At 38.5% G+C, this 24005-nt stretch overlaps 3 protein-coding genes across 3 annotated transcripts in view; 2 read left to right on the forward strand and 1 right to left on the reverse strand.

Annotated features, from left to right (window-relative positions):
- Nucleotides 1–20189, forward strand: part of LOC124645241 (calpain-C) — a 48581-nt gene extending 28392 nt beyond the window's left edge. The window contains exons 4-14 of the mRNA XM_047185033.1: nucleotides 11932–12043; nucleotides 12537–12677; nucleotides 13758–13926; nucleotides 14398–14463; nucleotides 14570–14667; nucleotides 14990–15222; nucleotides 15751–15970; nucleotides 16625–16964; nucleotides 17156–17420; nucleotides 17798–17856; nucleotides 18287–20189. Of these exons, the coding sequence (XP_047040989.1) occupies nucleotides 11932–12043; nucleotides 12537–12677; nucleotides 13758–13926; nucleotides 14398–14463; nucleotides 14570–14667; nucleotides 14990–15222; nucleotides 15751–15970; nucleotides 16625–16964; nucleotides 17156–17420; nucleotides 17798–17856; nucleotides 18287–18313 (1730 nt within the window). The 3' untranslated portion in view covers nucleotides 18314–20189. The remainder of the gene's footprint in view (nucleotides 1–11931; nucleotides 12044–12536; nucleotides 12678–13757; nucleotides 13927–14397; nucleotides 14464–14569; nucleotides 14668–14989; nucleotides 15223–15750; nucleotides 15971–16624; nucleotides 16965–17155; nucleotides 17421–17797; nucleotides 17857–18286) is intronic.
- On the forward strand, nucleotides 664–3996 carry LOC124645240 (eukaryotic peptide chain release factor GTP-binding subunit ERF3A-like). The gene is made up of 2 exons (XM_047185032.1): nucleotides 664–760; nucleotides 868–3996. The coding sequence occupies exon 2, from the start codon at nucleotides 877–879 to the stop codon at nucleotides 3052–3054; it is 2178 nt and encodes a 725-aa protein (XP_047040988.1). The 5' UTR covers nucleotides 664–760; nucleotides 868–876; the 3' UTR covers nucleotides 3055–3996.
- Nucleotides 20190–20892: 703 nt separating the features above from the next.
- On the reverse strand, nucleotides 20893–22911 carry LOC124645244 (succinate dehydrogenase assembly factor 3, mitochondrial). Its single transcript, XM_047185038.1, has 3 exons — nucleotides 22751–22911; nucleotides 22340–22521; nucleotides 20893–21982 (listed from the first exon to the last, which is right to left on the reverse strand). The coding sequence occupies exons 2-3, from the start codon at nucleotides 22514–22516 to the stop codon at nucleotides 21797–21799; spliced, it is 363 nt and encodes a 120-aa protein (XP_047040994.1). The 5' UTR covers nucleotides 22517–22521; nucleotides 22751–22911; the 3' UTR covers nucleotides 20893–21796.
- Nucleotides 22912–24005: the final 1094 nt, after the last annotated feature.

The raw sequence follows: 24005 nt of genomic DNA on the forward strand, positions 1-24005 counted from the left end.
TTCTGGCTTAATAAGATCAACTTAAAAGCTTCACGCTTCACCTTTGTTATCATCGTCATTTCTTGATTCTGCCTAGAGTGAATTCAAAGAATCCAACACCAAAATATTATGGTATTCTACTATCTATTCAGAAATACTAAAAAAACATACACACCATAAAATATAGGTAAACAGAATTCAGCTTTGCAGCTTGTCTATATTAGGCAAAGTAGGTAAATCATACCAACATAATTTTTTCCCTAGACTGTGCAGTTGTTTATCTATCTGCTCTCCCTAGAGGTGCAATATAATCCTGCAAAATTACGATATTGCGCAAATTTATTGACGTTTAGGATTAATAGTCAAAATATCGCAATGATTTATTTTGCGACCAATCAAAATTTTAATTGTACAATATTTTTGATAGTGATATTGCGCATTTATATTAACTGTCTAGAAAGCGCCTTACTGACACTGAAGGATTAAAACAGAATGTTTACGTAAATATTTATGAAACTTTGAAGTTAGGGATTAACCGTCAAAGGATTGCAGAGAGAGTCACTTTTTTTTAGTGAGAATTTCGAATCATTTTACCAGATTATTCAAAGATTAATCGTGTAATTTATATATGAAAATCTGGCAACATTAGTTTTGTCTTTGCTCTCATAATAGCAAAGCGCGGGAATTGCCTACTCACTGCTGCCGCTGCCCCCCGGCTTTGTTAAATAAAACACGGCGCATTGCGTTGCGCATTGTTTGTTTCGTATTCAATCTACATTGAGTGAGTATACTACTGTACACAGACAGATAGGCGCCCAGTCCAGTCAGTCGTGTTTTACATGACGCCAAGAACGATCTTGTTGATAATTTGTGACTCGTAATTTTTAGATCGAAACAATGTCGAATAATCCCGAAGATCATCTGCCTGCAACGTCGCAGAATCCGCAGGAAGAAATGGATACCAACAATATTCAAGAAAATAATAACAGCGAATCACTCACCGAAATCACTGCAAATATGTCCAAATTGAATGTGAACGCATTCGTGTTTGTACCATCGAGTGACGCACAGCAATTAGAACTACAATTACAGGCTGCAAACCTACATTACCTACATTACCAAGAATTTATGCCGGTTGGACTTGATATCTCCTTGGACCTGCAAGGCAATCCATATGTCTGTTATCAAGACAGTGTCGAAATAGATGAAAATTGCTATGGTGAGATCGCAATGGCAGCGCCTCAGTTCGATGGGCCGCCGCCACCTTTACCGCCTCCTGATAGAAACACCGACTATGAAATGTTCGCAATGGAAACTGATGTGCTGTACCCAAGCGCATTTGGAGGATCAAATTCATCATTTGATGCAAATTTATCTGCTTCTCAAGATCCTCCATTATTACCCGCTATATATGGTCCTTCAGTATCAACAGCATATTTCTATGAGCCACCGAAAGATAACACAATGCTATATTGTTATTTTCCTTATGCAGAAAATCTACACTTCAGTGGCAATTATCAAACTCCTATCATGCCACCAACACTCTTGGAAGATATTCCCATGCCAACTGCCCCGAAACCTGCATCAACACTTACTCAAATATTATCTATCTCAGACCCTTCTTCAACTGCTGTCTACCAAAACTGGGAACCTTTTGGAACAAATAATACACAAACACCTGAAATGATTCATGAGATTAAACCAAATAAAATAGAAAACCAAGAAGATTGTGAAGTCTCCAAGAGAACTAATAAAAAAAGACGGGCTCGCAATGTAGATAACTGCAGCAAGAAAGAACATGTCAATTTAGTTTTTATTGGGCATGTTGATGCTGGAAAATCCACATTAGGTGGGCAAATTATGTCACTTACTGGGATGATCAATCATAGAACTCTTGATAAGCTTGAAAGAGAAGCAAGAGAAAAATCCAGAGAGTCCTGGTATTTATCCTGGGCTCTTGATACTAATCAAGAAGAGCGTGACAGGGGTAAAACTGTTGAAGTTGGCAGAGCATATTTTGAGACTGAAAAGAAGCATTTCACTATTCTTGATGCACCTGGCCACAAGAGCTTTGTGCCTAATATGATTGGAGGTGCAGCCCAAGCAGACTTTGCAGTTTTAGTTATTTCTGCACGTAAAGGCGAATTTGAAACTGGGTTTGACCGTGGTGGTCAAACTCGGGAACATGCTATGTTGGCTAAATCGTCTGGAGTCAAACATTTGATCGCTGTGGTTAACAAGATGGATGACCCTACTGTCAACTGGGATGAAAAAAGATATAATGAGTGTCGTGACAAAATATTACCATATCTCAAAAGATTAGGCTTCATCCTAGGAAGGGATTTATCTTTTTTACCTGTGTCTGGCCAAACTGGACAAGGCATACTAGATCAAGTACCTGAGGATATCTGCAAATGGTATCGTGGGCCATCATTCATTCAACTATTAGATGAATTACCCCCAATTAGCCGCAAAATGGATGGCCCTTTCATCATGCCAGTTGCTGATAAATTTAAAGATATGGGTACTGTTCTCATGGGGAAAGTGGAAGCAGGAGTAATCCGCGTGGGAAGTGCCCTATTGCTCATGCCTAACAAAGTCCAAGTTATTGTGGACCAAATGTGGTCTGATGATCTTGAAGTAACAACAATTGCCCCAGGAGAAAATGTAAAAATAAAAGTAAAAGGAATAGAAGAGGAGGAAATCTCATCTGGCTTCGTTCTTTGTGATATTACAAATCCTATTCCAATTGTGAAAGTGTTTGATGCACAAGTGGTAGTACTGGAACACAAATCTATTATTTGTGCTGGTTATTCTGCAGTCATGCATATTCACAGTGCACATGAAGAAGTCACAGTCATATCACTTATCTGCTTAGTGGACAAAAAGACTGGGCAGAAATCTACAACAAGGCCTCGTTATATAAAGCAGGAACAGATTGCAGTCATGAGGCTAGAATGTGCAGAGATTGTTTGTGCCTGTTTGTTCAAAGAGTTTGCTCAAATGGGCAGATTCACTTTGAGAGATGAAAACAAAACCATAGCAATTGGTAAGATTTTAAAAATTATTGGTTAAACTCAACTAATTAAAAAATATATATCAAAATGCACTTAAATTACTAACTTTACCTCCAGACAAAAAAAATATTTAATGAGTTTATTGTTTTCAAGTTTTAAAAATATGCAAATTGTTTAATCAAATTTTATGTACTTATGTAGGTATTTTCATTTACCAAAAGCTGTTGATTATTCAAAGTAAAAATGTAACATGATTTAACATTTTCTTAAATACTTAAATGGTTCTTCAGATAGAAAAATATTTAATGAGTTTATCGTTTTCAAGCTTTAAAATTGTATAAATAAGCATAATTTTAAGTATGTATTTTCATTTACCTAAAGGTGTTGATTATTTAAAGTAAAAAATTATCATGATTTAACATTTTCTTAAATACCTAAATGGTTGTAGAAACCTGTTTTGTATTTGTAAGTAATATTGCTCTAAAAATAAGTTATTCAGATTCATGCCTATGGTTGAACCTGCCAGTGTGAATATTGTCTAGCTTGATAATTTATTTATTTCATTCATGGCTAAAAAGCATTTTTGTGCCAAAATTACGAAGTAGAGGTAGTCCTAGAAATAATATTACTCAATTTACCAAATTAATGTCAATGTTTAAAACATTCTGATGTAACTTAACTATATATTATAATGTATGTATTTATATAACTTTAAGTTAAGAGAACTAAGACTTTGTAGCTGTTTATATTATAGGGACTTGACTACCTATTATATTGCATTTTGTTCTTAACTTTGAAAAATGTTATTTTAATTGGATACACATGTAGTACTCGTAGGTACTCTGTTGTCGTGGTGATCTCAATATTGATTATGATAAATTATTTAAGAAGTTCGCATTATTGAATGTAATTCATAAATGTCTTGATGTGATTTTAAAAATAATCGTAAAAATACGAATGTAATACTCTTATAGGAAATAAAACTATTTTTTGGAAGTAACTGGCTTTTTAATAAACTAGCTTTAGTGACTGGATTTACATTGGGATTTTGGGATAAGGAGTTATTTCCATATAGGCTAGTCCAGGCCATTTCCATAAGTATTGACATCAAAATTGATCCACTCGTTTCGAGCTTCAGAATGTAACTGTGCACAATTAACCTTACCTAGTATTTCTTTTATTTTACAAAAAAGTTGCTAAATTAGGATCACATTTGGAGAGAGCTGAAAAATTACCCAATACATAAACTTGTCTATGAAACGTCGACATAAAGGTATAATTTTAGACTACGAAAAATCTAGACCCCTTAGATTGTTTTCGTTAAAACTTATAACGGTTCTTGCCACCTCGAGCTCTAAAGACTTCTTGGAGTGGGTTTGGCTATCCTGAATAGTAAGATAGGAAGATAGCTATCCTGGATAGTCTACTGGGGCAAATTGTCCTACTCCTATATCGCAGACTATCTCATCGTCTTGAACTCTCCTAGGGTCGTAGAGGTCTCTTGCTCAGGTACGTCTTTTAAAGATGTCCCCTAGAAGTTGTCTCCAATAAATGGTGCGAATGGCATTATATGATGCTGAAAAACTTTCTCCTCGCGTCGACACCGCCTCTGTCGAACTCAACGTCTAGACCTTTTAAGAGCAGAATGTGCTCGTATGTGAAAACAGTAGGTACGTCCAATCTTTCATAGTTCAATCAGCATATTATCTCGCAAATAAAAGTTTACGGTGCTGCACGGGCAGTTGTAGCGCAAGAGCTGGTCGGAAAGCTATTAGGTTACTTTCTACCGTTATTTTTCTTATGGTTACGCCGCGTACAGGCTTCAGCAGCTGTGTAAAAACAATTTTTAAGAGGTTTCTGGCAAGGAAGCGGTCGTCACGGGCCGAAGTGCATCAAAGCCTTGGCCTGGTTTCCGGGTATATGAACCACTGTCCTAAATTGTCTGATATATTGACATCTCGTGCTGTGTTTTGTGGTAGGTATATATACCGAATGTACCAGGGATTCGATGTTGACTGTACTCAGCTACCTACACCTGTCTCATCCAGCAGCATTTTTTAGAGTTAGAACAGTCTAGAGTCACTGTAAACTCAATTTAAATAATATTGGTACACTGTCGCTAAATGGAATAGGATTTGTTAGTGTGACCTCTTAGGAAAGATCAAATAATAGGAGGGTCTCGCCTGGCCAGCGCTTAACTTGAGAGTATTTGCGGCAAGCAACTTCGGTATTACCTATGTCTTCATGGGAAATTATCTTGTACATGAAGATATTTGAATGACGTAGTTTTAGTTACTAATTATATCTGTACGAGCAGGGCATAGTGAGACTTAATATTAGACTTAACCTTTGTAACCTATGAACACAGATTCAATAGCTTTGACTATAACGTCAGAGTGGTTAGGTCCTAAATACATAACAACATAATCTTTACCCAAGGTAGGTACGTACACAAAATATGCATTGCCGTTCTCTGGTAAGTATATAATAATATGCACGGCGTTAAAATTGTATACAGGTACATAGTTTATTAAACCTCGTGTTCCTGGAAATAGCTCGAATCAGGGCCCGGGCCGGAGCGCCCGGCGCTCGAGTGAGCTTGCGCCGTACGGTGCTACCTTCATATAGGTATTTACATAAAGGACATGCGTGTATCTATGTAGGTATATCTTGTCCACCTTACACGCATTTAGGTACCTATTTTAACTTTGAAAAGAATTCATCATCCTCCGAGCCTTTTTCCCAACCATGTTGGGGTCGGCTGCCAGTCTAACCGGATTCAGCTGAGTACTAGTGCTTTACAAGAAGCGACTGCCCTATCTGACCCCCTCAACCCAGTTACCCGGGCAACCCGATACCTCTTGGTTAGACTGGTGTCAGCCTTACTGGCTTCTGACTAACCGTAACGACTGCCAAGGATGTTCAATGACAGCCGGGACCTACAGTTTAACGTGCCATCCGAAACACAGTCATTGGTGTCTTAGATATACTTAGAAAGTAAATATAAACTTAGAAAAGTTGCATTGGTACTTGCCTGACCTGGAATCGAACCCGCGCTCTCATACTAAAGGGTTGGTTGTTTGCCCACTAGGCCACCATAACTTATATCTTATTTTATTTTCTAACAATAATTATAGTAATCTGTGGCCTAAATAGGTATGTGATTTGCCCGCCTTCAAATTTTGATGGCAATTGGAATCTTATAGGTGGCACCTCTTCTTCTTTCTCCTGCCCTGTTCCCAAATATTACTTGGGGTCGGCGCAATATGTCATTTTCTTCCATTTTCCCCTGTCACTCGTCATACTGACACTCACTCCCTTCCTATTCATATCATCTTTCAGGCAATCCATCCATCTTTTCTTAGGTCTTCCTCTTCCTCTCCATCCATCTACATTCATACTTAGCACACACTTTGTTGCATGCGTATCATCCCTCCTCATTACATGTCCATACCACGACAATCTTCTACTTCTCATCTTTTCTGTAACTGGCGCTACTTTCAGACTTCCTCTAATGTAATCATTCCTCACTTTATCCATTCTTGTAACACCACACATCCATCTCAGCATTCTCATTTCTGTTACATGCACTCTCTTCTCGTCCGTCTTTTTCAATGCCCAACACTCCGATCCATACAGGACGACAGGTCTAATGACGGATTTGTAAATTTTGCCCTTCAGTTTGAGGGGCATCCGCGGGTCACAAATAGCGCTAGTTACCTGTCGCCACTTCATCCATCCAGTATTGATCCGATGCGTAACGTCCCTGTTCACCTCACCGTCACTTTGGACGAGTGAACCAAGGTACCGGAAGTCGGAGCAAACTGGTAGGGGCATGCCGGCTAGGGTTATGGTCATGGGTCCCGAAATACCGCCAAAATCACAATGAAGGTATTCGGTTTTACTCCTGCTCACCTTTAAACCCACTGTCTCCAGTCTCAGCCGCCATGCCTCCAGTCTACTCTGGACCTCTGGCCCACTCTCCCCCACCAGAACAATGTCATCGGCGAAAAGCATACACCAGGGTGCCTCCTCCCGTATCTCTGCCGTAAGCGCGTCCATTACAAGCAGGAAGAGATACGGGCTGAGGGCCGACCCCTGATGTAAGCCAACACCTACACTGAAGCTGGTGGTAGTGCCCGCTGCGGACCGGACTTCTGTACGGCATCTGCCGTACATCGCTCGGATCAACTGCACATACTTCCCTGGTATACCTTTCTCCTCAAGGGCCCACCACAAAACCTCACGAGGCACCCGGTCATATGCCTTCTCGAGGTCAACGAACACCATATGCAAGTTTTTGTGTGCACCCCTGTACTTTTCGCACAATTGGCGAATACAGAATATAGCGTCCGTTGTACTCCGACCAGGCATAAAACCGAATTGATTTCGTGCGATATCACTCTCTTCTCTCAGCCTCCTTTCAATAACTTTCTCCCACACTTTCATACTATGTGACATTAGCTTTATTCCTCTATAGTTGTTGCAATTCAACACATCACCCTTGTTCTTAAAAATGGGCACCAGGAAACTATTGCACCACTCGTCTGGTATAGTTTCCTCTTGCAACAACTTATTGAAGAATAAAGCCAGCCATTTCCATCCATCCATCTTTAATAATTTCCACACTTCCACTGGTATTCCATCTGGCCCTATCTTTTTCATTTATTAAGTTGCAATAGAGACCGATCAGATATATTTATGACGGTTGAAAATATTAATTTTTAAAAATTTAAAAAATCTGAAAGTGTGCCAGAGGCCTTTAAGTGTCAAACCATAAAAGATGTCTGGAGTGTCATATTATAACGAAAGTACCTAAATTAACAGTGAGTGCCTACATAAAACCAACTGTGAGGCAATAACGCTGTCCCGGTAAATTCAACATAGGTAGGTCTCTACCTAGTGCATCTATATTTAGTTCGGCTCGTAATAAATCAATATTGCGAGCCTCGTCCCTCGCCTCCCATTCCCGAGAGTGCAATGCCGATATATCTCTGTGCGTTGCACTCTCATCAAATACTCTCACAAAATAATTATTATATTAACTAGCTATATCCCGCCGTTCCACCCGCGTCCCGAGACAAATAGGTACTTCCAGGACCTTTCTCAGGTTCCAGACTAGACTAGGTGTCTTTGTACCTCCCAAAAGTAATTTGAATCGGCACATGAGTAAAACTGACCAATGACGTGAAAGTGCGACAAACATACAGTTACTATCGCATTTATAATATGAATAAGGATTTTTCAATGACCTTGGTTTGACCTCTCTATACTAGCTTTTGCATAAGTGGCGCCTCTACCGGACAAACGATGCATGCTACGATTAAAATGATCTGAAGTTAAAGAAAAGCACAAATTATGTCTTTTGGTTACCTGAACACGTTCTGTTTCTGTATGTACCTAAGGTTCTTGCTAGCTTTAAAAATAAAATTACCGACTTCCTAGAGTTAGAGGAAGAATAAATACGTTTTTAAACCGACTAAAAAAAGACTCAAGTTGTCAGTTTAGTCAAGCCTTTTGACGACGCCCTTAGGACGCTATTGTTATACACTCAGGAACATTTAGCAATTATGTATAATTATTATTATAGGTACACTAAACGGAATCACCTTTTTCTCGACTATATTGGGGTCGACTTTTACCGGGTGCAGCTGAGTAGGTACACGGAGCGGCTGCCTTTTCGACCTCCTCAAACCTACCACAACGATCAATCCGATCCATCCATCCTCCGAGTCTTTTTTCCCAACCATGTTGGGGTCGGCTTCCAGTCTAACCGGGTTCAGCTGAGTACCAGTGCTTTACAAGAAGCGACTGCCTATCTGACCTCGTCAACCCAGTTACCCGGCCAACCCAGTACCCCTTGTTACTGGCTGACTACCCGTAACGACTGCCAAGGATGTTCAATGACAGCCGGGACCTACAGACCTCATTTCTGGCTAAACGTAAAACCATAGATTTAAAATAGGATCGCGCGTAAAACACTGCCAGAAATGTACGACGTACGTAGTGCATACGTACAATTGACCCACATTAAAAGCTTGTCTAGATTATTTAGCAAGTAGAGATACCTAACCAATTCCGGTATTTAGATTCTTTTAACTTATTGTCTCAAATATTTATCGGTCGGAGAATGGAAAAACCGGCCAAGTGCATGAATATTTCAAGCATCTACCTGTTGCCGTTAGCATAAAATCACGTTTGTTGTATGGGAGCCCCCCTCCCCCCAATATTTATTTTATTCTAGTTTTCAGTATTTGTTGTTGTAGCAGGTAACAGAAATGCATCATCTGTGAGAATTTCAACTCTCTGACTACCACGGTTCATGAGATACAAGCCTGGTGACAGACGGACGGACGGACGGACAGAGGGCCGAAAACAATAGGGTCCCATTTTACCCTTTGGGTATGGAACGCTAAAAAGGGTTTTTGAGGACTATGAGTAGATTTGCATGACTTGGGAATTACCATACACGTATTTTCCTAAAATTCCATTTTAAAAAACCAGTACCAAGGAATAAGAATAGGGGTTGTATTTAATTCGGTTTTCCTTACTAGATGGTTTCATTACGGGTTTCATTCACAACGACCCTATATAAGCCAGAGATGCGATGTCCATGCATGTCCATTGTCCAAGATATCAACATGACATATATATAATAAAATAATATAATTGTATAAAGATGATCCATATTTTGAGGGCTTTCTCTTATTCATTTAAGGGGCTAATGTAACAAGAAACCTCTCAAGAAACTGTATTTTTGGCGAAGGCTATACAGTAGGTTTACAAAGTGACTTGTGAGCTAAGATAATTAATAATTATATTCGGCGCCATTTTTTATTTAAATTTTGCTTTGATTCCAATCTGGCGGCTTCTGATGGCAGATAGCCTTCGTTCTAGTCAGTAGGTGATATGGGAGAAGATGGGTATGACGGTGCAGAGAGGTAAAATGGGGACCATACCTACTTTAATAAATTATACAATGTCACCAGATAATTTGTTTTAACGGCATCTAGAGGCATTTAGCGACTGATTTTAGTGTCGCGCGCGTCTTTTTTCAGTGATTCTAAAATCTATATTTTTACGTTTACTAAGTGCGGGGACTAAGTATTCATGATGTATGGTACCGCCCGCTGATTTATTTTGTGCTGTGCAAGTACAAATCACGAAATCTGCTACACATATATTTATTTGTACAATCTTGGATACATAATATCCACTTATAATAGGGTACCAAGTACTAACGTGTGTGAATCGCTCACTGCGCATGTCGCAAATACTAACTACTAGTAGAGATGGTTATCATTGAAACCGTATCGATAAGTTGCAATAACGATAACACTAACTTCTAAAAATATGTTAGGTATGTCCTCATGTATGTACATAATAATAAGTAGTTAATCCTGCATATTTACATAGTAACAAAAAATCTATAACTGCAAAGTTGTGTCGCGCGAACTATGTCTACTTAGGAAAATTATATATATTTTGGCATGGTTTATCAATGTATTTGTTAATAGGAGGCGTATCTATTCGCAATGCTGTATTTGTCGATATAATCCTTGATAGCATTGCACTGGCCTATTGGGGCGAACGAGGGACAATCACTCGCTAAGAGCGTCAGACGGGTCACTCCCGCGCTCCGAGTGGTAGCGCGAGATGTGATCTGTCGGTAATAAATACCCAAAGTTAAAAACCTACAATTGCAGATATTTTGTCTAGAATTTTTTAATATCGTTTAATTAAAAGTAATTGGGAGATGAAATATTATAAGAAAAGAAAGTCTTTTTGTCTGTTTTATTCGCTGAGAATTGTTCGGCTAAAATTAAAATTATGTAGATGTACGGACAAAATACGATACGAGATAACAAGAAATAAGCAAAATTCTGAACATTTGGAATATTCAGCTATTTTCATGTACTCGACTGAATCTCCATATAAGGGTTACTTGAGCGCAGATCGGAAACTAATTTCAGCTGTGCTTGCGCCATAGATACCAGTATTTGGACCATTTGTAACGAAATTCTTCAGAAGAAGACCATCTTTAACTGTCGTCTATCAAAATACCTTTAATTGTTTTAAGTACTTTATTAAAGCTTTAATGCTTTGGCGCCCTAAGTGTCTGTCTCAGTCATCTGGTTTAATCTGCGATTTAATTGAATGACTAGTGCGTTCATTGAATGTTCAATAAAGATCCTACAATCCACTGAACCGAAATACAGACTGGTGCGTGGCTTGACACTTCTGTGGCAACAATATCATATGGCCAAAACTATCCTTATAGCCACCAGTTTTTCTTTGACATGACAGGACGCTTAGACATGAAAGACTATAGAGGTCTATAGTCTTTCATGTCTAAGCGTCCTGTCTGAAAATAATATTGCAACCGCATGAGCACCTGCACTTTGATCTAATTTATTCGTCAAAGAAAGGACAAGTCGAAAAAGTTAATACTATTATCCCCCTAAACCGCGCTATGATCTGATCAATCCTACTGGATCTAGAACACGTCGATGTTCAGAAAGGGAAAGAAAGTAAGTGAATAAAAGTCAGGAAGTGCATAATTACATAATAAACACCGTTCATTCTCACGGCCTACTTGCGTCGGCGCATGCTTTGAATGGCTACGATATAGAACGATCTAGCTTGAGTTACCTACGATCAATATAATGCTTTTATAAGGCCAGTAGAATACTCGGGTTTTGTATTAGTACCATTGTTATTGCGAATGATAGTCTATTTTCAATGCGTCATTGCTTTGCTATCCTATTAGTTTTATCTACTATTTTTTTCTTCGTGTAAGTTGTTTTACTTGATCATAACTAGATTTTAAAGTACTCGTCGACCAGATCTTGAGCTGACCTTATAAAATCAATTTTTCATTTAATCACGTTGATAGCCGACGTATCTAGTTTTTTATCAAAGTCTCTTGTTGCAGGTGACAAATGGATGATTTCCTGTTTGGGCGTCCTGTACCTTACAAAGGGTCTTTTCTACAGAGTCGTTCCCGCCGACCAGAGAGTCGACGAAGCCTACGCTGGCGTTTTTAGGTAAGGGTCTGAGGGAACATGTTGATAGCACAGTTTTTGAAATAAAATGATTTTTTGGAAACTTCATCTACCTAGCCTCTATCTTTCAGGCTTAGATCTTATTGGCCTTACTACAAAAACTTTAACGCCTGGTTTACAGTTGTCTAAAAATTTTGTGGCTGCAAAATGAACCATATGTCAACGTCATAATTTGACATTTTTTTAGACAAGGCTTAAACTGACGTTTAAAAGTTTTTGTGGTAAGACGGTATGTGTCTATTCATAGGAAAAGGCTAGTCACATAAGTAGAAAATCAGTCACCATATAAGTAAATAATGTGAAGTTTTCAACGCCTACTGATTACGTTGTGTCACACTCGTGGGTGGTTTGCACTTGTATTCAAATCCAAGGAAAATTAAACAGTTCAAATAAGTATCCACATCTTTCGTAAACAACTTTTTACGAGGACCTATTACAAAGTGGACTTAACGTAGATAATCGATTATTTTCGCAGGTTTCGTCTATGGTGGTGTGGACAATGGCTAGAAGTGCTCGTGGACGATCGCTTGCCAACCGTGAACGGCAAACTTGCATTCCTACAGAGCAATCACACGGAACAGATGTGGCCAGCACTACTGGAAAAGGCTTATGCTAAGTAGGTTTGACTTAATTTGTAAATTTATTTAGTTTTTTGTTCACGTATGACCTAGCTGTGCTTTAGGTCAGGTGGATCATCATCTGCCTAGCCTTTTTCCTAGCTATGTTGGGGTCGGCTTCAAGTCTAGCAGGATGCAGCTGAGTACCAGTGATTTACAAGGAGCGACCACTTTTTTGACCTCCTCAACCCAGTTACCCGGGCAACCTTGGTAAAACTGATTGTCAGACGTTCTGACTTCTAACTACCCGTAACTACAAATGACCACCTGGACCCAATAGTTTATCGAACCTTCAAAACTGGAAAGAACTCGTCATGACAAGATGGTGCCAAGGTGCCAAGGATAATATGGCTAGCGTTATGATGCATCGATCCGCGCGATTTTAACTAAGCCACTATAGCTCTTCGTGTCAGGGGAATGTCATGCCTTGTATGTATTTTTAATGTTAGTGATGGAGCGATCGATATGTCATACTCCCCTCCCCTCTCCAAGACAAACCACTCCCCGCTTTGCACGACCGCATCAGCGGGCAAACGAGTGAGATGATTAATAAAATTGGACAAGGATTCTGATAGATATTCTTGACAGTAACGGTGCTATCAAGGCTAGTTTCCCAACTTGTTAAATACAGGTAGAGAATAGCAAACTGAAGATAATAATTCGGAGAACACTAAAAAAAAAAATTTTATAAAATATTCTCGTCATCCATTTTAAATAATAGAGCTTCCACTAACTACCTACACTTAAATGTTAGGCAGATATTTCTTTCAGATTTGTCTCGCGAAATCTTTGCTGACTAGTTACTTTGGCTCACTCATATCATGCATTGATATGCCTACGATAATCGTAATTTAAAATATTACATTAGCTTCTGCCAACGGTTTCACACGCGTTCCGTGGGAGCTGCTCAACAAACCCGGTCAAAAATAGCTCATAGCCTCCCTCGATAAATGCGCTATATAACACTGAAAGAATTTTTCAATTCGGAAAAGTTGTCGATTAGCTCGTTCAAGCAACACACTTTTCCTTCAGCTTTATAATATTAACAAGCATGTATAGATGTTATCTTTCTTTTTCAGATTGCACGGATCCTACGAGGCTCTAAAATACGGGAGCTTACTTGACGGGCTGGCGGACCTCACGGGGGGCATCACCGAGTCGCTGCAGATGACCGAACTGACTGATGCCGAGACCCTGAGGAGTTTGTTAAAAAACACCAGTCTCGTTACTGCACACCATGTGGCTACTGTAAGTATTCATACTATCCTGTAGTAGCTCCCGCACTCGGAGACATTTAATGGTTACGTAAGCCATTTCTTTGGCAACCCGTCACTAAGGAGTGACTTAAGTAATCATTAAATGTCTCCGAGTGTAAGAGATTTAACAATCTTCTTAGGAAAATCCTTCTATGGTCCTCTTTTGACGGGTAGGTAGTGTTTGTTAAAGTCTATCGTGTAAAATTAAGTGTAAATATACATAATCGCAGCGAAAGTGCTATGTTCAGAAGTCCTTTGTGCGATGCGAATGTTATCCAATTAACCGTGTCACTGCGAAATAATTTTAGGGACGTATAACTTTTGGTTAACCAAAAGCCTGCCTACGTATTCACCCACGAATATGTTATTTTTAAAGTTTGACAGAATTTTCTCAAAAAATTAATGTAATAGGTAAAAAAGAGTCGTTTGCTACGTAAACAATAATTTTAACAAAACTTTTCAGGCCCCTGAAGATAAAATTCCCGAGCTTCAATCCGAAATGAATTACGTTGTATTGAACGTGGAACAGGTAAGAGATAACTTATAACATTTTATAAGGTTCTTCTTAAATTTGTTTTTTCGAGATGTCAGACTATTCTACAGTTCATAGCTTGGATTTTCTTCTTAACTTGCAGGTGGAAAGCACCAAAGGTCTAGTACACGTCGTGCGTGTACTTCGGCCGCTCGGCATAGGAGAAGTTCCCGTGCCCTACATAGTATTGAACCCAGATTCGTAAGTTATCATTTCTTCCCCATGAATTTCATTCGGAACTCTGTTTTACTCGACGCACAAGGGCATTCAGTAACCACAGTGTAAACCTGCAACTTTCTACTTACTTCCACTTAGTTTAAAAATATTATTTAAAAACAAAAACCCGACCATGTTAAAAATCTCATGTAACGACCCGTAAAGGCAGAACATAAATAAGGTGTCGCAGTTGGGGGACCATTCTATTGAATCTACTTACCTGTTTATCTAGCTAAGAACTACCCCAACTGTGATCTTTCTTCTAATATACTTCTACAAGTGTGAATATAAAACTCACGATTTTCAGCTGGCAAACTATCCCTCAGCAAGAAAGAGACCGCTTTATCTCAACACCCAAAGGCATATGGATGTTGTTCTCGGAATTTCAACGCGTTTTCACACGCATCGAAGTAGTGCACTTGGACTCAGAGACCTGTAGAGCAGAACCATTTTTAGCTGACAAATCAAAGTGGCAGATGAAGATGCACCAAGGTGCCTGGAAGAGAGGAGTCTCGGCTGGAGGATGTCGGAACTACACGAGTGAGTACTTTTTGAATGTACAATGAAGTGTTGCGGTTATCAAAGGAAAAAAAAGAACAGGTGTTCCTTCGAATTAGGTATATAAATAAGTCCTATCAGATACGTTAATGTTAACTACTAACCCCCTTACTTATAAAATCACTAATCATCTTCTAAGCAACATTTTAACTAATCACTACTTAAAGTCTTAAGTAGTGATTAAATTTTAGTTAAGACATGCTTAAGCAACGTTTATAAGTAAGAATTTTCTTAAACAGCCCTTAAGTATTACTTATATTTAATTCACGTTTATAAGTAAGGCTGTTAGGTACTACCTTTGTTAACTCAATACCTACCTAAGGATCTATCAGACAGGAAGCGGTCACGCGGTCAAGCGGTTAGCTTTGCATTCTGACCGCGTCAGTCAAGTAGAACTAGTAGTAGAGCTCGAACGCAGAACGCGTGACGTGACCGCTCTCTGTCTGATAGATCCCTTAATTAAATCTTTCAACTATATGTACCTACCTACATTATTTATGTACATTGCAGATTTTTTTCACACCAACCCACAAATCCAAATAGTCCTAACAGAACCGGATACTGTCATCATATCTCTCAACCAGCACTGTACTATGGAACCCAAAGTCATCGGCTTCAGCATTTTCAAAATTCCTGCACCTTTGAACGAGACTGCAAGAGCCTTATTTTTCAGAAAAGTGAAAAGTACCATAAATTCTCAATACACAAATAGTCGACAAGTTACTCACAGGTGTGTAATGAGTTTTAAAATTATTTAAAATGTATAAACTAGAATTAAGAAATCAATAGATATTGTACCTACATAAAGTCTCATTAAGATCATATGTGTCAGTTCGCGGTAAAAGGTACCTGTTGGCACTTACGACATTATGTTTTTTTAGTCTAAGCAAGATTGTAGAATTTGTATCTCCAAATGACTTAAGCACCAAAGTCCATAAGGAACCTTTTGTCATGAAATGACACATATGAATAAATAGTTAAAATAGTAAATAGATCGACAATCGAGCGATAACGTGTCGCCAAAAATTAACTAAGTACTTACGTCTGTTGAGTGAGTTTTTCATGTGTTAGTAAATATACCTGCTTTTATCAACTTTGAAATCGGTATTTGCTGTGTCTTTATTTTGATCATAGAACATTTTTCAAAGTATCGCTGGTTTCGTTGTTATGCGTTTGATATATTCGGGACCACTGCTTACTGCCTCTTAGAGTGTCCGCATTTTGTAGTCATGCCACATATAGTATCTGTTACGCATTGCAAATCTATCAAACAGTAGCGGGATCCTAAATCTATGGTTAAGATTGACAATTTTCTTAGGTCCTTTTCCGCACAAAATTGTGACCTCCTGTCCCAATTAATTATTAAATGGCTATCATTTCACAGATCACGGCTAGAAGCAAGTGCCTTCATAATTATGCCTACAACATTTGAGCCACGCGATGAAGCTAACTTCACTTTAAGAGTATTCTCAAGCAAACCGATCAAGATGAAGTTGCTGGACAATCCGCCGCAGATGACGAAAACTGCTATAGTAAAGGCTCTCCCGGTAGTAAAAGTGAATAGCTTTAAGCAATACGAAGCTATATTCCTCCAATTGGCTGATGAACATAAGTCGATAGACCCGTTTGAACTGCAAGAACTGCTTGACGCGTGTCTCCCTAATGACTACATCAAGAGTTGCGCTTCTATAGACACGTGCAGACAGATCGTTTTATCGTTAGATGTATCCTTTTCAATTTCTTTTTTGTTTGATTCGTGATTAATGTATTGACTATAGGCACGCGACTGACCAATGTTTTCTCAGTTAGATACTGTTTTTTTCTCTTGGTTTTCTACTAATTCGTTATTTAATCACGTTTTTACAATTTTAAAATTAATTAAAAAATGCATAAAATTCTTTAACCGACACCACAGAAAAAAGGCACAGGTCGAATAACGCTATCTGACTTCAAAGACCTCATGTGTAGTTTGAAGCACTGGCAGCTCGTGTTCAGGACGCACGCTCTAGAAAAGATGGGTGTCCTGAGGGCTGAGAGGTTTCGTGACGCCCTCCGTGACGTCGGTTTCATAGTACCCGAGAAAGTGATGAACCTCCTTGTTCTGAGGTATATGAGAAAAGACGGCATGCTCAGGTTCGGTGACTTCGTTTCGGCTGTGATGCATCTACATCGTGCGTTTGGTAAGAACACAAATATTAGCCCAATAATTACCTTCCTGCCTATCTTTTTAAGGGTTACGTAGTTATATCCAACCCTTATAGTTACGACATGTCTGTCTGTCCGTCCGCTGATAATCTCAAAAGTAGAACTTTGTAAAGACTTTCCAGGAAAATAATTTTAGTAGTGTAGTTTGGGCTACTTCACTGTTTAGATTTTTCTGAGTTGATGGGGTCGCGACAGTCATTGTCGGGAAACTACAAAACCCTACACTGAGCGTGGCCCGACACGTTCTTGGCTGGTTTTTTATATAACTTCGTACACTCATTTTTTTATACTCCCTAAAAAAAGAAATCTCCTAAGTAGGTAAGTACCTAATATGTTGTAATTTTTTTCCCAGAAATATACCACAGAAGCAACAGCCTACGAACGGAAGGCGTTCAAATGAATTTAACAGAGGTAAATGCTTAAAATTATTATTATAAATTAAATAGAATCATCATCACCTTAGAATTGTTATCTATAGTGCTATTGTAGCTACTTTGTGTTTCTACTTTAATTGGGTAATGATTGCTGTCATTAAGTTTAGCGCGTTTTGCTTTGTAAAAAAACTGGTACCTACACAACTGCATTCGGTTTGACTGGAAGCCGACCCCAACATAAAGGGGAAACGACCGGACAGACGATGAGTCTTTGCGCAATTGCTAGTTCCATATTCACTTACAGAATAGTAATTGATCGAATGTAAAAAAAATGCATTGAAAAGTAGAAAAATCCTATTTGAAAATTATTTTTCTATTGGAAAGCCTCTAGCTAGGGTGATGGTGACCGGACGCGGGTGCAAATGATTAGTTAATAAAATATTAATTTTAATCATTTTTGTTTACAGTGGCTGAAGAATGCTTTTATGTGTTAAGAATTCAAGACTGGAAGTGCTAGCGGTAATGCAGAAAGGAAGGAATAGGTGTACTAATGTTGTATAACTTTGCGTGTTGTGATTACGTTATATTTTTGGACGTATTTTATAACCAGTGTTTCGGCTATTATTCCGATTACCTCTTAGTTTGTACTACAACCATCAGTCGATAATACTTAGGTTAAGTATTTAGGCACCTAAAATCATTATGGGACCATAGACGGTGGCTGACTTAGTAATTTAGAAGGCAATGCAGATTTTTAGAGGAGACTAAAGCTCATAAAAGATGTTTGTTTACATAGTAGCCATTAATAACTAAGTAGCTCACTACTGGGTTGTGATACGATTTCAGGAAAACGAAGAACCGTTTCCACCACTAATCATTAAATGTTTAGCGCTTAAATGTAATTTAAAAGTATAGTGAAATAGTAAACATTAGGTACTGATAAATAGGTGCCTGAGACAACATGCTGGTTCGTACATAGGTCGACGATGGCACAGACAGTTTATGTAGCGGTACTTTCTACATATTCTCTATTTAAGTAAGCACTAAAGCAGCCACACTCAACCTTTCTCAATTTTAAATTTTTGGCGGGGCCACATGGACCATAGACAAATCAAAGAAGACGCGCAGGTCGCAAAAAAATTGGTGAAAAAAAACCGACGAAGTTGGAATCGCGCACGAGGGGTTCGAGTACTATACATCGAAGCACAGACCAGTACATAAATGAAGGGCGCGATTATTTTTTTGGTCGTTTCAAATCCCCCTTTCACCCTTTGATGTTTTGTATCTGGGGCTGATCCAGGTGGGTCAATCACAAAGGCTCGGCAGGTCGCAGGATGAGTATGGCTGCACTAACAGTAGACAATCTTGATAGAACTTTTTACACAAACACCTACATATAAAACAAATAAATTAAGTACCTACCTACTGCTTAAAGTAATGCTCCAATTAATATCTGTATCTTTGTATTAGGTTTTTAAATTCACATTTACCTTTTATAAACTTTTCTGTAAAAATATTTATATGGAGATAAAATAACTATTAAGTTGATATACCTACTCTTAGGGAACCCACACAAAACTGCGATGCGATGCGGCCTAGGAAACATGTGTCTTATAAGGAGGAGCCACTGAACACTAAACTAAGAAGAAATAATAAATGGTGTTAGACAAGCGACGTATATAAACTCTTTTGCAAAAAAAAATCTACTAACATATTCCAATCATTAAAACCATTTGAAGCAAACATAAAGTTCTAAGAACTTTTTTTGCACCAGAGTGTATTTAATTTTTCTATTTAATAATTAATTATCTTGATAATGCATGATTGAACCAAAATAAATTTGTTCAACGTTCAAATTAATTTATTCAATACGATATCAGAGGTCCATTGTTAATAACCAGCCGTTTTCCCGCGGTTTCACCCACGTCCCACGAGAAATACCTTCTGTACCGGGATAAAATATAGCCTTACTCAGGAAGAAGAACTTTCGAACAGCGAAAAATGTATTCAAAGCACTTATTCCGCAGTGCACTAAAGTTTGTTTTGTGTGGGCGCCCTAATATAAAGTTCATCGAACACGAGTAGCAATTTTCCATACCTAGCTTATGAACACAAAATATACCTAAGCTGTAATGATCTCGCTTAACTCAAAATAATAATTAGCCTTTTTAAATTTAGGTGTAAATAATAGAATCGTAAATCCACCGGCTTGGTACTTGCATAAGTTAGGAATTAGTGTAGGTTCCTACATAATTGATTTCGAAACACGGAAATTGAAATGTACGTACCTATTTTTTGGTTTTGTTTTCATTGCATGTAAGTGAAATACCTATATCTGGTTGACGAATAAAGTGATTTGTATAAAACCTATTTTGTTGTTTTATTCTAGACCAGCGGTTTCACCCGCATCCCCTGGGAACTACTTCCCATACCGGGATAAAAAGTAGCCTATAGCCTTCCTCGATAAATGGGCTATCTAACACTGAAAGAAATTTTCAAATCGGACCAAAAGTTCATTAGATTAGCGCGTTCAAACAAACTCTTCAGCTTTATAATATTAGTATAGTACCTGTGTTACTAATACATATTAAGTTTAGTAAAGAGGTGAGTATATCTACCTACTTAGATTTTTTGTTTATTTTTACCCTAAAGTAGGAGTCTATCGTATGTCGCTTACGTAAAATTAGCAGAATCGAGTCCCAGACTGGAAGCCGAACTCAACATAAGAAAAGGCTTGGCGGACGGCAGGTGAGTTGATAATGTGAAAGGGCCTAAATAATTGCTATGCACTTTTACTGTCATGGTATAGCATTTTTATTTTTGCGGTTATTGAAAATACAAGGTAATTTTTACCGTGATTAGGTTTTGCTTCTTTGTGGACTTGACTCAAATTGTACAGCTGTTTTAATTCCACGACTGGGGTTCGATTCCCCGTTGAAGAAAGCCTTATATATATATATAAGCCGAAGAAATTTTTGTTTTTTTTTTATATAGCATAGCATACTTACTACATTTTTTTTTAAATATGTCTATAATCTGTAGATACATTTTGTAGGATAAATAAAAATGACTCTGATGAACAAATTGATCTATTATTATTCTACTTATAAATAATACAAACTCAACTACATAATACTATTTACAGCAACTTCACGATTAAATCACCAAATCACAGCAAGAACGGCAATCTATTTAGGTACAGTCAATGCTAAAGTCACTATACAATTGTGTCATATCCAAATTCCCAAAACAGCTGCACATCGCATTTAACAGGGCTCATAAATGAATACGTAATGCACGTATGCACACATCTGAGCGATATTAAACCGACCAAATAGTTTGATTGAATTCACAGAGTCCATAAATTGCTTGACTACACAAATGCTAGAAAGCAGCAGTTTTGGGAATTCGGCTGTGTATTACAAAGCAAACTGGAGGCAATAACGGGGTAAACTATTTCTTATGGATCCAACTATGCGATGAATTTAATTTACTCTCCCAATGTCTTTCAGCAAAGATGCATGATGAAGGGTAGTGGCCTAGTCGGTAAAGCACCAATCTCTGAAGTATTAGTGTATGGGTTGGATTCCAGATTACAAATTAAGTCCATGGTTTGTGTTTTGTAAACACAAAATTAGAACTTTATTGCTAGAGGCTAAACACAGGTATGCCACTGCAAGTGGATAGACTTATAGAAGTCAATATCAACATTGTTGGAAAAAAGCAAGGCTGAATCAGTTTAAAACTTATGAGAGTTAAGTAAGGTCTTAATGGTTTCAAGCTAATGAAAGGCATGTCACCTATTGCTGCAGTAATCTCCTGAATGATTTATGCTCTCAATAATCTAGCATATGTCATATCTGTACACAAAATCTATGATGATGATGATCTGTCTTCAACCTCTTTCAAATTAAGCTCAATCCATAAGAAATATCTCAATAAATTCAGATACTGAAACAAAATTACTTAAACTTAAATCATTTCTTATCTTCAATGTCGTTTTTACTAGTGGGTTCCGTAGCTGCTTTGTGGAGTTCATACAATTGAACTAGTTGCTCATCAGTCATGTGGTCTAGAAGTTGAGGGTCTAGGTATTCACCTACTTTCTTCTTCTTCACTTGCTGTAGGGGTTTCATCTGCTTAGCTAATGTTATTGCATAGTCCTGAAATAGAATAAGAAAGATTTTATTATCTCCCCAAGTACATCATGTATCTGGATAATAATTAATCAGGTATTGTTTATGCTTCTGGAATTAATCAACTTTTAAAAATGGTGGTATCAACATACTTTGTTGTGTCAATTACAAAGTTTTTGAAAACTAGTTGTTTTGCCATAGTTTTACCACTGACCTGGGATAACTTCTGCCCATTCCCGGATAAAATATAACCTAGATTACTAGGGAATTGGGCAGCATTCCAATAGCGAAAGAATTTTTAAGTTATTTTTTTTTGGGTACAAATAAATATAGAAATGTTTCCTCTTTATTATATAACAATAGGTGATAACTAAGGCCACATACCGTCCATTCGTTGAGGAATATCTTTGCTTCCTCAGGGTTACATTTCTTATGCCTTTTGAATTCATCTCTTGCATAGTTATCACCCATGATCCTAAGCTCTGGCGGCAGAGCTCTATGGACTCTGAATATCAGCTTATAAAGCCGACGAACACGGGCTGCATGTTCCAACGATGTCATAGGTACTGAAAAATATCAGGAAGCAACCATTCATGAAATGCATCGTAGGGGTAATAGTTGAAAACCGTTTCTAAGTATTCGTCAAAATGACAGAAACTGTAGCTCGCATTCGATTTCATGGAGTTAATTCGTCGAAAAGGAAGTTTTTGTACATTTATTGGCAATAGTTAAATTGGGATCAAAACATTTTCATAACCTAAAAAAGATTCATAGGACTTAATAATTGAAACTTACATACAACGTTGTTACAAAAATATTCAAGATTATGTTATATATGTTTTTTGAATAATAGAAAATCCTATTTATGTAGTAGGTATTACAGAAGCCTTTTATTATGGAATTTTGGAAACCTGAAACATTTGTCAGTTTGACAGAGAAGGATTTGTCAAGTGCACGTCAACTGTCAACTTTGTTCTACACACATGGAATTAATAAGTACTACGTACAACTGGAAAGCCTACCTACTGTGCGACTAAGCACGCGCCGAGTGAGAGGTCATAAATCTTGGTTCGTCTCTTTCTAACTAGTGTAACCATTCTAATCTGTACACATTGGACATTTATATAAAAAAATAACATAATGCCTACAAATAAATTTAATAATAATAACCGCAGGGCATCTGAGGCGGATGACGGGGAGTAGCGACCCCGCGGGGCTATATATCCGAGTGCTCCAGGGAGAATATACTGTCCCCCATCTCCGGCCTGCCGGAGTGAAGCATGACGGGGGATAGGTCTCCCACCTCTTGGCTTGCCTTCATTGGCCGTCCAGAGTGGAGTCGCTAGAGCAGGGTTAGCAGCCCTGCTCGAGGGTAGGTGCCTCGTGGTAAGTGGCGAGTGGGCCGGTGATGCTGGACCCACAGGGAGCGCGTGATCTGCGTTTAAAGTCCGCCGAGGTATCCTCACCCCTCAGCCGCTCATGTACCTGTTGCCCTCTTGTTGCAATTCAGCGACTGATTCCTGGGGGCCCAGTAAGCGAGGTGGTGGTGGTTTAATACATTGTCATCGACAGGTGCCATAGTTCCTGTGTAGTCTCCCCATTCCTAGTCCATTAGCATCCCATCACAATAGCCCAAGGTAGTTTTCATCCATAGTTAGCAATAGTTTAGCACTGAACCGGGGATTGTCCTTTTTTTTTTTTTTAACGACGTCAAAATCGTCAAATGCCCCTCCCGCTGTGGGTTAGCAGCGGTGAGGGAGTGTCAGACTCTTACTGACTAAAAACCGTCGTGTTCCGTCATAGGCCTTTTATGTACCAGGGCCGCGGTATCTCTTTCGAACAACCGGGAGCCCCGGCAGGCCTTGGCCATGCTGGGCCCCGCTACCAGGGATTGTCCTTGGGTACATTTCTATAGTGCATACAGGGATAATCGAAGGTTTTGTGCCCCACGTTCGCCTCCCAAAAATCCGGGACTCCATAATCCCGAGGTCTGGAAAAGACATACACATAATAATAAAACTTTTAACACGAAATTAAAATATTTTTGGAA

The sequence above is a fragment of the Helicoverpa zea genome, chromosome 31, assembly GCF_022581195.2.
Source record: "Helicoverpa zea isolate HzStark_Cry1AcR chromosome 31, ilHelZeax1.1, whole genome shotgun sequence".
Classification (NCBI taxonomy): domain Eukaryota; kingdom Metazoa; phylum Arthropoda; class Insecta; order Lepidoptera; family Noctuidae; genus Helicoverpa; species Helicoverpa zea.